We start from the raw sequence: 13,532 nt of genomic DNA on the forward strand, positions 1-13,532 counted from the left end.
CTGAGGAGAAAATGTAAAGAAATGAAAACGAGTATAAAAGTAAATCTAAAGCAAAGAAGTGTAAGACTTGAGGGGTTTTGTCTGCTTCCACTCACGCAAAGTCCTCTCCCAGAGTGCAGATGAGATGCGCCCCAAAGACGCTCCACAGCGACAGGCCGCCACACTCCCACGTTACCATGATAACGCTGTAGTCAGGTGACCAGCAGATCGCCGTGACGGCGCCGGTCTTGTTGTAGATGTCTGAGCGGCAGACAGATTCAGGAGAGTTAATCCCATTCATAGTTATTCCTCTTCTCATTTTGGTCGTTATTGTGATGGAAAGTTGGGAAACAGTTTCAGATTTCCGACATCGAATGTAATCAGCGGCTTAATTTGGAAACATTTTAGAAGGAACATCAAAATAAGTTGATTAAAACTTCAGCAAAAGCTCAAATAAGGTTTTACACTTGTAGACTAAATCATTTTGGAACAAGGATAAGGAGGTCACGACGTGTTGGTTTTATTATGTTTTTTGGTACCACTTTACAATAAGGATCCCCTTACAGATGGCTAAATAATAGTTTATAGGTATTAATTACTCTGTAAGCACTTTATAACTCATTAATACGTGTTTATTATGTATTAATAAATGTGAGGAATACACTAAATTGACCGGTTTGTGCCTAAAAGGTAGTAACTTAGTCTGAAATGTTTAATACAACCAATTCTAGATGAAACATATAGTTGAACAGATTAGGCTCACTATTTGGCAAGAAACCAGTCAGTTTTGTCTCTTGCGTGCCTTAATTAATGCATAATAAACATTTGAATGAGTTATAAAGTGTTCACAAATTAATTAACATATACACATCTGTAAGAGGAGCCTTGTTGTAAAGTGGTACTTTATTTATTTATTTATTTTTTTATTTTTTTATTTTTTTTAACAAGTCGTGAAACAACTCAGGCAGCTTCCAGTTCTGCATTATGCTAACGGCCAAACAGATCATTTAATGTTCCTAATACTGAATAAGACTGAAAAGCCAATCCTTTAAACCAATTTGTGGTCAAGTACCTTCATTTTATAAAATTACAAAAAGAGGAAAGCAATGTTTTATTTGGCATTCAAACCGAGCCCAGTTCACGAGATTCAGGTTCAGAACCCATAAGCAAGGGGACCAAAATGACCTTTTTTGCATTTCTAAAACAGTGTTTATCTGTTGGTAATTCAAAAAACCAAAATCAATAATTCGGAAAAAGGACTCAAGTTTGCAAACAAAAATAGGAGGTCTTCATTTAAACAAACAAATGAATGAATGTAAGAACACAATGTTTCAAAAATTCTGATTTTTATCTTTTAAAGAACAGAATAAAGAAAATCTGGGATATTATCTTACAGGCTCAGCTTTATTTTTTCTCACTTTCCTGGACTTCTTCTATCTATAGGAACCCTGCTATCATTATTCCTCACATGTATGTCAGCATCTTCGGCATTAACAACACTGTTACTTAATTCAGAGAAGATTAAATTTAAGCCAAGAAGCCAAGAAGCTGAGAAAATCAGGCCCTTTTTAAGTGGGAAAAATAAAAGAGCGTGCCAAAGATGTAATAATCTTATAATTTGATGTTTCATTCAGGAAACAACAAACCTAATCTTGTTCTGAGCCCAGAGACTCAATTTCCCTTTTCCAGCTGTTTTTTTCTTATTATTTGTTTATCACGATACAAAAATGAAACTTGAATAATAAAAGGCTCCATTCCCCTTTCCTGAGTTTTTTCTGTGGCGTTTATTTACCCCGTCTCCATTTGCACAGCACCTTCTGGGGTAAAAACAAAATGAACAGGATAGAAACTTACCCCAGAATCCATCCCTTGTCCCCAGGTACCTTTATTATTACACTTAGATGCTTCAGATCTACAAAGTAATTTGTATACTGGATAAGGACAACTTGATTAAATACAAAAAACTATTTTTAAATGATAATTTCATTCATTAAGAGGGAAAAAAAGCAACCTGGACAACTGAGAGAAAGTAATTGCCCCCGTTGTTAAATCATGGATTTATTGTGTTTAAACAAACTGTTTTTTAGAAAGTTGGGTGTAGTTCCAGAGGCCAAACTCAGCCCTGATTATTACCTGACCTGCAGATGTAATAAATTATTTTAATAACCCTCTGATAGCTATAAAGATCCATGAGGGCAACATATCATGTAAAAAAATGTTAATTGACATCTGTCAGTCTTACAAAGCCTTTTCTAAGACTTGAGATTAAGAGCGGATTGACAATTCAACCAGGAGATCACAGAACAATTCAGAATAAAACCTAAAAACCACTGCAGACATCATCTGCCTCAGTTAGGGCCAGTTTGCACAATTTACTGATAAGAAAGAGAACGTGCAAAATGGCATTCATGATAGAGATCAAAGTCCAAAACCACTGCAGACCAAAAAAGACAAAAACAAAAAACGTGATCCCCAAGACTTTTGGGGGCAAATATCTTGGGCACTGATGAGACAAAGGTAGAAATCTTTGGAAGATGTGTTTCATGTTACATTTGACCTGAAATTATTGCAGGATTAGAGATATATACCATCATCCTGACAGTCAAACATGGTGGTGGTACTGTGGTAATATGAGGGTTTGGGGCTGCTTTGCTTCCTCAAGACCTGAACGACTTCCCATAATTAGTGGAATCCTGTACTGTTCTAGCCTTCAGTACAGGACCTTAAGGCCAGGCGCGCTTTGGTTCTGCAGCAGGACAATGATCCAAAGCACAGCGGCAAGGCCTGAATGAATAAAGAAGTTTCAGAGTGGCCTAGCCAGAGTCTGGACTTTAACCCAATTCAGAAATGCTAGTGGGACCTTAAACCTCCGGGGTGTGGTGAATGTTTTGAATTAAGACATTTCTGGAAAGCAGAGTGGACCAAAATTACTCAGTGGAGATGTGAAAGACTCATTGTTAAAGACTCGTTGGTAAAGACTCGTCGGTAAAGACTCGCATTTAAAGACTCGATGGCAAAGACTCGCATTTAAAGACTCGATGGCAAAGACTCGCATTTAAAGACTCGATGGCAAAGACTCGCAATTAAAGACTCGACGGCAAAGACTCGTCATTAAAGACTCGACGGCAAAGACTCACAATTAAAGACTCGATGGCAAAGACTCGCAATTAAAGACTCGATGGCAAAGACTCACAATTAAAGACTCGATGGCAAAGACTCGTCATTAAAGACTCGATGGCAAAGACTCGCAATTAAAGACTCGATGGCAAAGACTCGCAATTAAAGACTCGATGGCAAAGACTCGCAATTAAAGACTCGATGGCAGACTCGCAATTAAAGACTCAACGGCAAAGACTCGTCATTAAAGACTCATCCGAAAAGACTCGTCGGTAAAGACTCGTTACCAGTCATTTCAAACTCTCCGTCTGTTGCTGCTGCTGAGAGCAGCTCAACCAGTAACTATTATTATTTTTTCCATATAGGGCCAGGTTGGTCTAGATTGCTTTTTTGCCTAAATGAATATGATCAATTGAAAACTGTTTTGCATTCACTCAGGTTATCTTCATTCAAAATTATTTTTTTCTGATGATCATAAATATTTAAAGGGTGACAAAATAAGTGAAGAAATGTGTAAGTGAGGAAACACTTTCACAGCACTGTATTTCCTGTTAACGTTAACTCTAAAAGGTTTTAAACAACAGACTTCTGCTTTCAGGCAACCGCTCAGAATGAGGCTGTAAATCCTCCAGCAAAAATTTTTTTTCAAGTTTTTTAACTATTTATACCTGATATATTTACAGCCAGTCACAAACAAACGTGTAGCTGCATGTGCGTGCAGTGCTTTATCAGGACACATCAAACCTAAATTGTTAAGTGGGTTCCTTTAGAGTTTTAGTTTAGTTTCAGAGTTTAAGCACCGTAAAAGAGACCAAGTTTAACGTTCAGAGTGTTACAGTGGTGTGTTGTAACCCAGATAGGAGCTTGTGGTTGTGTTCATGTATTTCAAAGTCATTACATTAACACCTTTAAGCAGAGTCTGGAGTGACTTTCCAGGAGTTACAGGGAGAAGCTGCTGTGAAAACATCATCGGTTGTGGTTTGATGAAATTTACAGGTTAATTACGTTTTTGGGTTCCTTCGTTCCATTATTATTTTGTTTTCTGTGATCTTTTTTGAGTTTTATTTCATTGTTATACATTTTAACCTCCTTATTTGGTTGTTTTAAAGGAATTTATTATCAATGAATGAATGAATAAATGAATGAGTGCTGTATCCAATGCTCAACTATGCAGTGTGCTCTCTCTCGCTACCTCTACTGCCTGTTCAGAGGCATTTCAGCAGCTGCTTACATTTCTACCCCCCATAACACCTCTATGCTCTAACAGAAGTTAGCAACATGCAACGAAGAGGCGCATTGCGTTGAGTTTCAAAGGACAAGTGAAAATGGCCTTTAACATAATAACGGATTAACCCACAAGAGGGAGCTCTAGCCATACATCTCATTGGGATCTGAAATTGTGTAACCTTGAGGAGATAATTACAGAAGCACTTAAAAGCAGGTGAGATGTGTAATAAAGTAACAGAGTGGTGGAGATGCAGGGTAATACCTGGATAGTGTTTTGGTGTGAGCTCCAGTTTGTGGGACAGCTGCATCGATCCTGTCGTGGTGTCGATCATATAGACAAACACTGAACCGCTGTAACATGGGGAAGAAAAAAAAAAAAAAAAAAACATTTGATCAGATAAGCAGTAGCGAAACAAAAAGTTCAAAATGAGTCGGCACATAACTGTGGACCCACACGGGTTTCCACAACAACTAAAAACAGAAGCTCCTGTTTCTCTCCCCCTAGGTGCAATTTCAGAACAAACTAATTAATAATATCAGACAAAGACCACCAGAGAGAATAGGAGAGAATAACTTAACCCTATGTGAAAAAGTAATTGGACCCTTATTAAATCATAAATGAACTGTGATTAACCAGTTTAACTAGCCATAATCAGGCCCAAACCTTAAAAAAAAATGTCTGTGTGGCAAGTGTTTGTTTTGATTTTAACCATTAACTTCTATATTTATCTGGGTAAGAATAGACCCGTCCGTCACGTCTGCTGCTCCCTGTAATTAAGCAAGTCTCGGTTTTTATCATATTGTTATGTTTTGGCATTTTATTGTAAATTTTATTATTTTTTTTATCAACCTTTAAAGTTTTATTTATTGTTTTATCCTTTATCCACCTGAGATGTTATTGTCGTGAAGCACTTTGGTCAGCTGAAGTTTTTGTAAATGTGCTATATAAATAAAACTTGCTAAGTGCTTGCCATAGAGGCAAAGGAGTAATTTAAATCCCTGTGGGGGACCTTTGATTTCTTTTCTTTTTTTTTTCTCATAACTGTTTAAATCAATTAGATGGGGTCCAGATTTTGACTAGGCCATACCACAACTTGATATTTTTATGGATGATCAACATGTTTAAAAAATTAGGTGGTCCTTTAAACTCTTTCTTGTAATTGAATCATGAACACTGACCTGAACTAAGGCAAACAAAGCCTAAATGTGCTTTAGATGTTTTTTTCTCCTGGTTGAATTGTCAATAAGTTCTTGGAGTAATTTATTGATTAGCCACTCCAGGGAAGGTTCACCACTCCTGCATGCTCTCTCCATTGGTTGATAATGGTTCACACTGGGATTTGCAGGAGTCTGAAAGCCTTAGAAATCACTTGTTAGGTCCTGATAGATGTCTGAAAGTCAACATCTGTAGATCAGATCATATTGTGTTGCTCTGAGATTTTTTTAACCTACTTCATGTTGTCAGACACGTTCTATTTAAGCAGTTACTTGATTCTGCAGGTTTGGCAGTAACCAGTCCTGGATTTGGGAGAAACTTAATTCAGCTTTCTAAAAAACATAGTTCATCAGAGTTAAATTACTTTTTTTTTTTTTTTTTTTTTTTTTACATAGGACCAGGTTGGTTTGGACTACTTTGTTGCCCCGATTAATGAAAACCTTTAAGATCGACATTTTCTCTTTACTTAGGTTATGTTTGTCTTCTGTAAAGACTGTAAGTGATTAAATACTTGTTTAAATCGACATACTTTTCAAATTTGTTTTTGCCTTTTTGTCTTAGTAAACAAAAATATTTTTTCTCGCATTCTTCTTCCATTTTTAGGAGGAATGATTGGACTTTAACCCCACACGGTTTTGCAGCACAACGAGATCCGCGTTGTTTCTATAAACTCGTAAAAAGAGATCGAGTAGGAAACAGCGAGGAGAGAAATTCCTGCCAGGCCGGCACATTTCATAATCCATGAGGAGATCCTGACCAGCACACACACGCGAGGTAGCCTCGGCAAACACAAGCTGACAGATTTTCACCGTGGGCACACACCGCAAGGACAACAATCCCTCTGTAACACACCAATGCAAGTAAACACGCCCAGCTCTGGGCCGTCAATACACAGGCAAAGTTGCACAGACCTGGCGCAGCCAAAAGTCATCAGTCTGTACTTGTTGTTGACAGCCACGCAGGTGCCGTCCGTCACGTCTGCTGCCCAGACTCCCTGCAGCTGCTGGACGCACACAGAGAAGACAAATTCACCAATCGATGGAAACTGAAGGTGCATCACAAAGACAGAGAACCCCCTCTCCACTTTTATGAGCATCATTCCTACCCGGTGCATTCTTCTTCGGTTAGTCTTACCTTCATTCTACGACAAGAGTTTACAGTCTGTGAAGACAGCTAATACACTAGCTGCAAGCGGTGAAGCATGCCTGAATCAAACAATTAGCAAAGCATGATCTCATCTTTATATTGCCTGACACTCTGCCCATTTGAACATGTTTTATCATGAGTTTGGAGATCTGCAAGTAGGTTGTTTCTGTTCCCCCCCCCCCCATCATCAAATGAAAATATCAAGTAAACGCAGAACAAACTAGCATACAAACATTAATGCTGGAACAAATGTCCAGTTAAACTTTCTCTTTTGTTGTTAAAATAGGTTTAAAATCCTTCAGATGGATTAAAGTGCATAGCTTCAGATCTAGTTGAAGCTCATTCAAAGTGGAAAAGGCCTATTTCCAAGCTCTGTTAATACTGTCAATCTGTTTAAGTGATTTATTGGAAGCTAAATTCACTAGTAATTAGAAAGATGTTGATTTGTAAATAAAAAAAATATGCCAGCAGCTGTCTGCGTGTCGGGAATTTAAAGCCAGTTAATGAGAGTGCAATGGTAAGAATACCTTTGTTATGATTGTAAGTGCTAAACGATAAATAGCATCCATGGTCTGCATCAAATAAATAATGCAACTGTGCTCAGTGTATGCTAAGAAGTTTTATATTTATTTATATATATATATATATATATATATATATATATATATATATATATATATATATATATATATATATATATATATATATATATATATATATATATATATATATATATATATATAATTATATTTAGGTAATAAAAAACAGATGTGTAATATACTTAAAGAAAAGGTGCTGACAAAGCACTTTGAAAGTCCACTCAAGGGACCCTTTTGAATTTGACTTCTTATAAATATGTCTATGTCAAGGCAAGGCAAATTTATTTGTATAGCACATTTCAGTGACAAGGACAACGCAAAGAGACACATCATACAAAACTGACTTTTTAGCCCTTAAATCCATTTTGTTTTGTACTTTGAAGTCTCTAGGGGTGCAGAAAAGTTGAATGTAGCCTAGTTTATATAGACCACAGGTGAATGATTTAAATGTGAAAAGGAAGACGTTAAAAAGCATGATATGTTCCCTTTAAGAAGCAAGAACTCGTCTAACTTTTTTTTGTGTGTTGTACATTTAGTACCTCTATGAGGTTGAACATATTTAATAAATGGTGATCAAACACCTAGGTTAACTGTGCTTGCATGACATTAACAACCATGTCATCAGCATAGAGGTGGACATCTCCATTAGTAGCATTCTGACCCACCATGTTAATGTAAATTCTTAAAAAAAAAAAACTATTTAAAACTAAGCTATTCAGTTTCCTGAAAGCAGACTCATGGCAATATGGAAAATTATTCATCTACAAGCATTTAAGACAGAACAGAAACATCCTTTATATTCCATTATGAGGGAAATTCAGGTATACCAGCAGCAAAGTGACGAGACAAATGGAGGCATGCAGATTCAAACACAAAGGTAAAAATAACAAAATAAGAACAAGAAAAACTACAGTAAGGGCAAACTTTCATTTTCTAAAGCACCTTTACTAGGATGCGGATTTTAGAAACAGGCCAATGGTTGCTTGTAATGGAGACTTCACCTTCTAGTGAAAGGAGGAACAAAAGCTATTTTCAAGTTCTTACAAATCAGGTCAACTGGAATGAGACAATTAAAAAAAATGCACTAGCTCAGGTGTTTTAACTGCAGTGACACAACTGAGGAATGGAAAACGTTTGATCATTAGGAACCAGACCAACAGGTAGAAGGAGTACCGGTTTATAATTAGACTGTATTAATTCACGGTTATTACAGTGAAATTACTGTTGAAGCCGATAATCCCTTTTGATTCGTCTGACGCAAAAATAGAACTAACAAGTGCACTACAAAAGGAACTAGATGTAAGTGTTTCATGAAATGAGTGTATTTGTCATTGATTTGAGCAGGTAAATAAGAATTTCTACAATAAGATAATGCAATAAGATGATAGAGACTAGTTGTTACTAGTTTAAGTGCAAAAATGTTACTCCACTGGCAGATCTTTTAAACTTATCTGCTCAAAACAAGGACAAATACACTCATTCCAAGAAATTTTAATTACTTTTAGTTCCCTTTTCGCAATGCAGTTATGAAGGCAACTCTAAAGGGATTTTGCAGTTTGCGTTCCCACTTGAAAGAAAATTTAAACAACTTTTTCCTAAGATTTATTAGTAAGGGAGGGTGAATTATGCTGCCTCTGTACTTATTGTTATAAATTAATAAGAAGTCGTATTTCTATTTTGTTAATAAAGTAGCTAAACATGGATATCATCCTAAAGCAGAGACACCACCTTCAGGAGGAACCTTCTCAAGGTGCTGTTAGAGCATTGCAGCTTATGTCTGACCACAGTTTTTAAACACCAGCAGCTCGAAGCACTTCTTCAAGCTGGTGTTTTCTACGGCTGGTACGGACGGGTTGCAGAACAGAGACATGAATCTGAGGGGGATTTAAGTATTAGCTCATCAGATCAGGCAGCGGAGGCGGCCGCAGAGACAAATCTACATGAAGGCAGAGGCTGGAATAGATTTTGCAGTCGCATCATGCGTTTTTTTTTTGTTTTTTTTTTTAAGGAAAGCACCGGGATGGCACTACATTGCCTGAAACAAAATAAGCCTCTGTTCGGTAAGACAAGTGACGAAAGCATAAAGAGGGAGTTGTTTTAAATGCCATAATAATGTGATCTTTGTGAGAAAAGGGCCCCGTATCTGCAGGAATCCTTACATCTGCAGTGATTGAGCTGCTCAGCGGTGTGATAAAGCCCAGGCGCCCATCACTGAGAACTACAGCGAAGCCGTCCAGGGTCAAACAGTACTCCATGCAACGGATGTAGACTCCTTCCAAGTCCAGAGAGGGACCGCCTACACAAACACACACAAACACACAGAGTATTTCTCTATTTAGGTCTTCTGGGAGGATATGACCGAAATGTTGCTGTGATGCTCTAAAACAAGTTCTCCGACCTCGAGCGGACTGCAGGTCTAATGAAAAGGGGATTGTAGTGAGGCAGATGGCCTTGCGTCCATTGCTGCCGAGCCCGTCCCAGTGCAGTACATGGAGATATCCGTCTGCGGTGCAAACCAGTAAGTCCTCCTGGAGAGTCTGAAGACTGAGGAGAGACAAAAGAGAGGGGAAATAGTTTCATGCGTTAATAAAGAAAAAGCAGCAGACGCATCAGCTAGAGGATAAAAACAGTAAGCTATTCATCATCCAGCTTTACCGACCAGCTGTGATGCAGCCAACAGTGCCTCGTCCCCCTGTCCTCTAAGAGACACGGGGACTAACAGGCCTGCGTTTGTTTCTGTATGGCGCAGCGTTGTCGTAAAAAAAATAAATAAAATACTGCGAGAGGGTAGAATCGACACATCCAGAAGAGAGACGGCCAGAGACCGCAGGGAAATGATAAGAGCCTAAGAGTTCGAGGCTGACAGCGGACTGACTGCGGAGGAGGCAAAGTTTTTTTACTGCAGCTTCACAGCGGGAGAAACCCACTCATCTCCTGCAGAATCAAGCTGGGCCTGTGAAATGCCAACGCAGTGTTCTGATTCAGACGACTGCCCTATAATCTTTGTCAAGTGGAAGAAAACACGAGAAAAAAAGAAAGCTGACAGAAGGGAAGCTTATTGTTAATCAGCAAAGAAAGGAAAAATATAAACAGCCACAAGGGACAAAAAAAAAAGAAGAAATTTTCTTTGATTTTTTTTTTTCATACCAACTTTTTGCAGCAAGAAAAATAGGGAATTAAAAAAAAGTTTAGAATAAGACAACAAAAAATCTCACTATGAACAAAGTATTTTTAATTTTTATTGCAATTAGCTGCAAATCTTTTAAGGGAGGTCTCTGCTATCTTTGCAAATATGGACACCATGTTTTTTGCTAATTCTTAGCAAAAATAGCTCAAGCTTAGTAACATTCAATGAATATTAGGGCAGGACAAGATGTTGCAAATTCATTGTTAGTGCCATATTCAATGTAAACAACACGCATAACTGTTTGCGCTGCAATAAATGTCCCTAATTATTCAAGTATTATGCACTCAGGCTCCATGTCAGTAATATATGTGGTACAGTTGTTTTATTGCAGTATAAAAATGTAAAGAGATGGTAAAGATGATTTTTTTTCAATGCCAAGGCAGAAGATGGTCAGAAGCATTAATAACGTTAAATTATAGCAATTAATGTTCAGACTGCATCATTCATTAACATGAATGATGTTCTCCTAATGTCGTACAGCCCTAATAGATGGATAGAATCTGTGAAAAATAACAGGTTATAACAGCAAACGGGCCAACAACTGGATTTGGACAGAGATTAAATTAAACGCAAAGCTGGATTCTATCCACCAATTATTATCCACCAATAATTTCTGAATGCAGTTAATTGAGCTAGATTTTATTTAGGGGTATCAGTGTAACAATAGCATGTGTGACCACTAGCTGTGCCAGGCAGTGTAGCAACATCAGCTCTAAGACAAAACAAATAAATAAAATAAGAACATATTCATCACAGCTCTTGACAAGCAATCAATCTCATGTCAACAGAAAACAAACTCCTAAGTTGGAAAACTTGTCAGACACTTTGCATCATGATTTGAAGCTATTATAGTCCTGACAATATTACTTGCCAATCACCCTGAGTCATTTGTGAAGATTTCTTTCGTTGCAAAGTAATTATTAGAAAGCTTCTCGATCCATCGGAGGAGAAAAGAAACACAAAGTTAAGCTAAACGCCTCTTACTGAGGCACAGACATCATTGTGCTTCTGAGTTAGGTCAATAACTATTGATAATCTGCTGGAGGGAGAAAAGTGAATACAGTTCAGAATGCATATATCCAATAGGTTAAATAAAATAAAAATTACTTGGATGAAAGACAGCGCATCTGTAGTCTCAGGTAGACAACAAAAACAAAAGAGTGATTCAATGAGTGTCTACCTGGTGATAGGAGCCTCCAGATCCACAGGCTTCTTCATCTCTAAAGAAAGAGCGGGGGCGCATTGCTCCTCTTTATAGCCAGGAGTCACCTTCACACGAGGGCTTCCTCTGTGCAAACAAAAACACAAAGCAGTTGTCTAATTAGACTTCTTGGAGGCTGAACTATCCAAAGTCTCCACCGCATACTTCTTTTCTACTCTTGCGTCTGACAAAGATGAGTGAATTTGCTCCAACTTTTGCTCGGTTTCTCCTGGCATGCTGTCAAAGGCAACGGCACAACACATTGCATCAAAAACCACACAACACTTAAAAAAATATGCATAGAAAAGGGGGGAAAAAATTGTAAAAACAGGGAGAAAAAGCGTAGATCTCATTAATTATAAAGTGAACTTGGGATATTTTTACTGCATTTTGCTCATTCTGTTGGAAATGATTAGCGTTTTCCATTAACCTGTTCATTTATCTATTAAAAGTGGCACCAATTTATTGTTTTTTTGGTTGAAAAATTACTTTTAAAAAAGCTGAAAAGGGGGATTATTTTGTTTTGAAGTCAGTTTACTTTTGTTTGCTTCTGGTCAGTTGACACTAGGTTTAATGTAACAGCTAATTTTTGAATGTTCATGTAACAATAGCTTCAAATAAAAAACAAAAAACAAAATATATTAAAGTGCTGCTGTGAATGTGTCACTTACTTTGGATATACAGGCTCATAGAGATACTTTTCCTCCCCGGCACCCAATACGTCAAACAGAAGGATGTAGCCATTGGCAGTCTGAAAAGAGAAATAAGATTCATTAAAATACATAATTTATTACCAAAAAAAGGCAAAAAGACAGGAAGACTATGTATTAAAGCCCTTTATTTAAAAAAAAATGGCACAAAAGGTGTGTAGAGGTAACTGCTAAGCAGCAAATTAAATCCCTTAATGGCTTTTCAGGCAATCAGTCAGACATGAGAGTGAAAACCTCATCCATCCATTCAGCACAGACTCATTAGAAGGTTTTAAACCCATTTAAAGCTAATTCAGCTCATAAAAAGGTCCGTCTTGAACTGCATCGGTACATTTTTCCAGAATCACCTAAGATTAGACAAGGGATAATGATGATTCATAATACACATTTCTGACATACAGAAATCAAATTATCTTAATATCATAGTTTAATGGTTACATTAAAAGGGATTATGTGACATTTACGAAAGAAAGATGTCTGTGCAACGGGCCAGCTCCTGCTTTCCAGTGCTACAGGATCTTATGACCGTATAATAAAAGATGCTGTAGCTGAAGAAGTCTCCCTTCATCTGTTTTTAGGAAGAACTAAATCTTGGTGGGAGTAAGAAGATCAAACTTGGGAGGAAGCATAAATACTCTGAATGAAAAACAGGCTTATAATATATTTAAAGATCAACAAATCAACAACACCGATTGTTGCTCTGCAATTTCAATCTGTTTGCAGTAGTGATTTAAAAATTAGGCCTTTCCTGGCTTCAAGTTCCTGATGAAAGAAAACAAATGTGCTGAGGGTTCTTTAATAGAAGTAGGACTATGAAATATTGGTACGATTCCAATATTAAATTGAACTACAAAACCAACATACCCATAAAACTTGCAGGTTAAATAATGTAGTTTATGTGCATTTAAAAGAAACACCAACAAACAGCTGAACTAGCCCAACTTTTCAGCGTCACCTGACTGGTGATTGGTGGGTTAAAAACTCACACAGGAGGGAGAAATATGTTCGATGCTTTAGGTTACAGTTCCTCAAGAGGAATCCGAATTGTCAAAAATTTGTATCAGCACGTTAAAGCGCTATAAAAAATTAATACATAAAAAAAAAAACAATATGGACGTATCAACAGCAATAAAGCAGATATTGGAGTTGA

General features: G+C 37.3%; 1 protein-coding gene across 1 annotated transcript in view; it reads right to left on the minus strand.

The window, feature by feature from the left end:
• The window catches only part of ric1 (RIC1 homolog, RAB6A GEF complex partner 1), a 52,601-nt gene that overhangs the window by 19,168 nt on the left and 19,901 nt on the right, over window positions 1-13,532 (minus strand). Inside the window, exons 3-9 of the mRNA XM_012869177.3 lie at window positions 12,344-12,423; window positions 11,652-11,759; window positions 9,683-9,828; window positions 9,444-9,580; window positions 6,451-6,542; window positions 4,586-4,674; window positions 96-240 (exon numbers count right to left, since the gene is read on the minus strand). Coding sequence (XP_012724631.2) covers window positions 96-240; window positions 4,586-4,674; window positions 6,451-6,542; window positions 9,444-9,580; window positions 9,683-9,828; window positions 11,652-11,759; window positions 12,344-12,423 — 797 coding nt within the window. The remainder of the gene's footprint in view (window positions 1-95; window positions 241-4,585; window positions 4,675-6,450; window positions 6,543-9,443; window positions 9,581-9,682; window positions 9,829-11,651; window positions 11,760-12,343; window positions 12,424-13,532) is intronic.

Source organism: Fundulus heteroclitus, unplaced genomic scaffold, assembly GCF_011125445.2.
Source record: "Fundulus heteroclitus isolate FHET01 unplaced genomic scaffold, MU-UCD_Fhet_4.1 scaffold_82, whole genome shotgun sequence".
NCBI lineage: Eukaryota > Metazoa > Chordata > Actinopteri > Cyprinodontiformes > Fundulidae > Fundulus > Fundulus heteroclitus.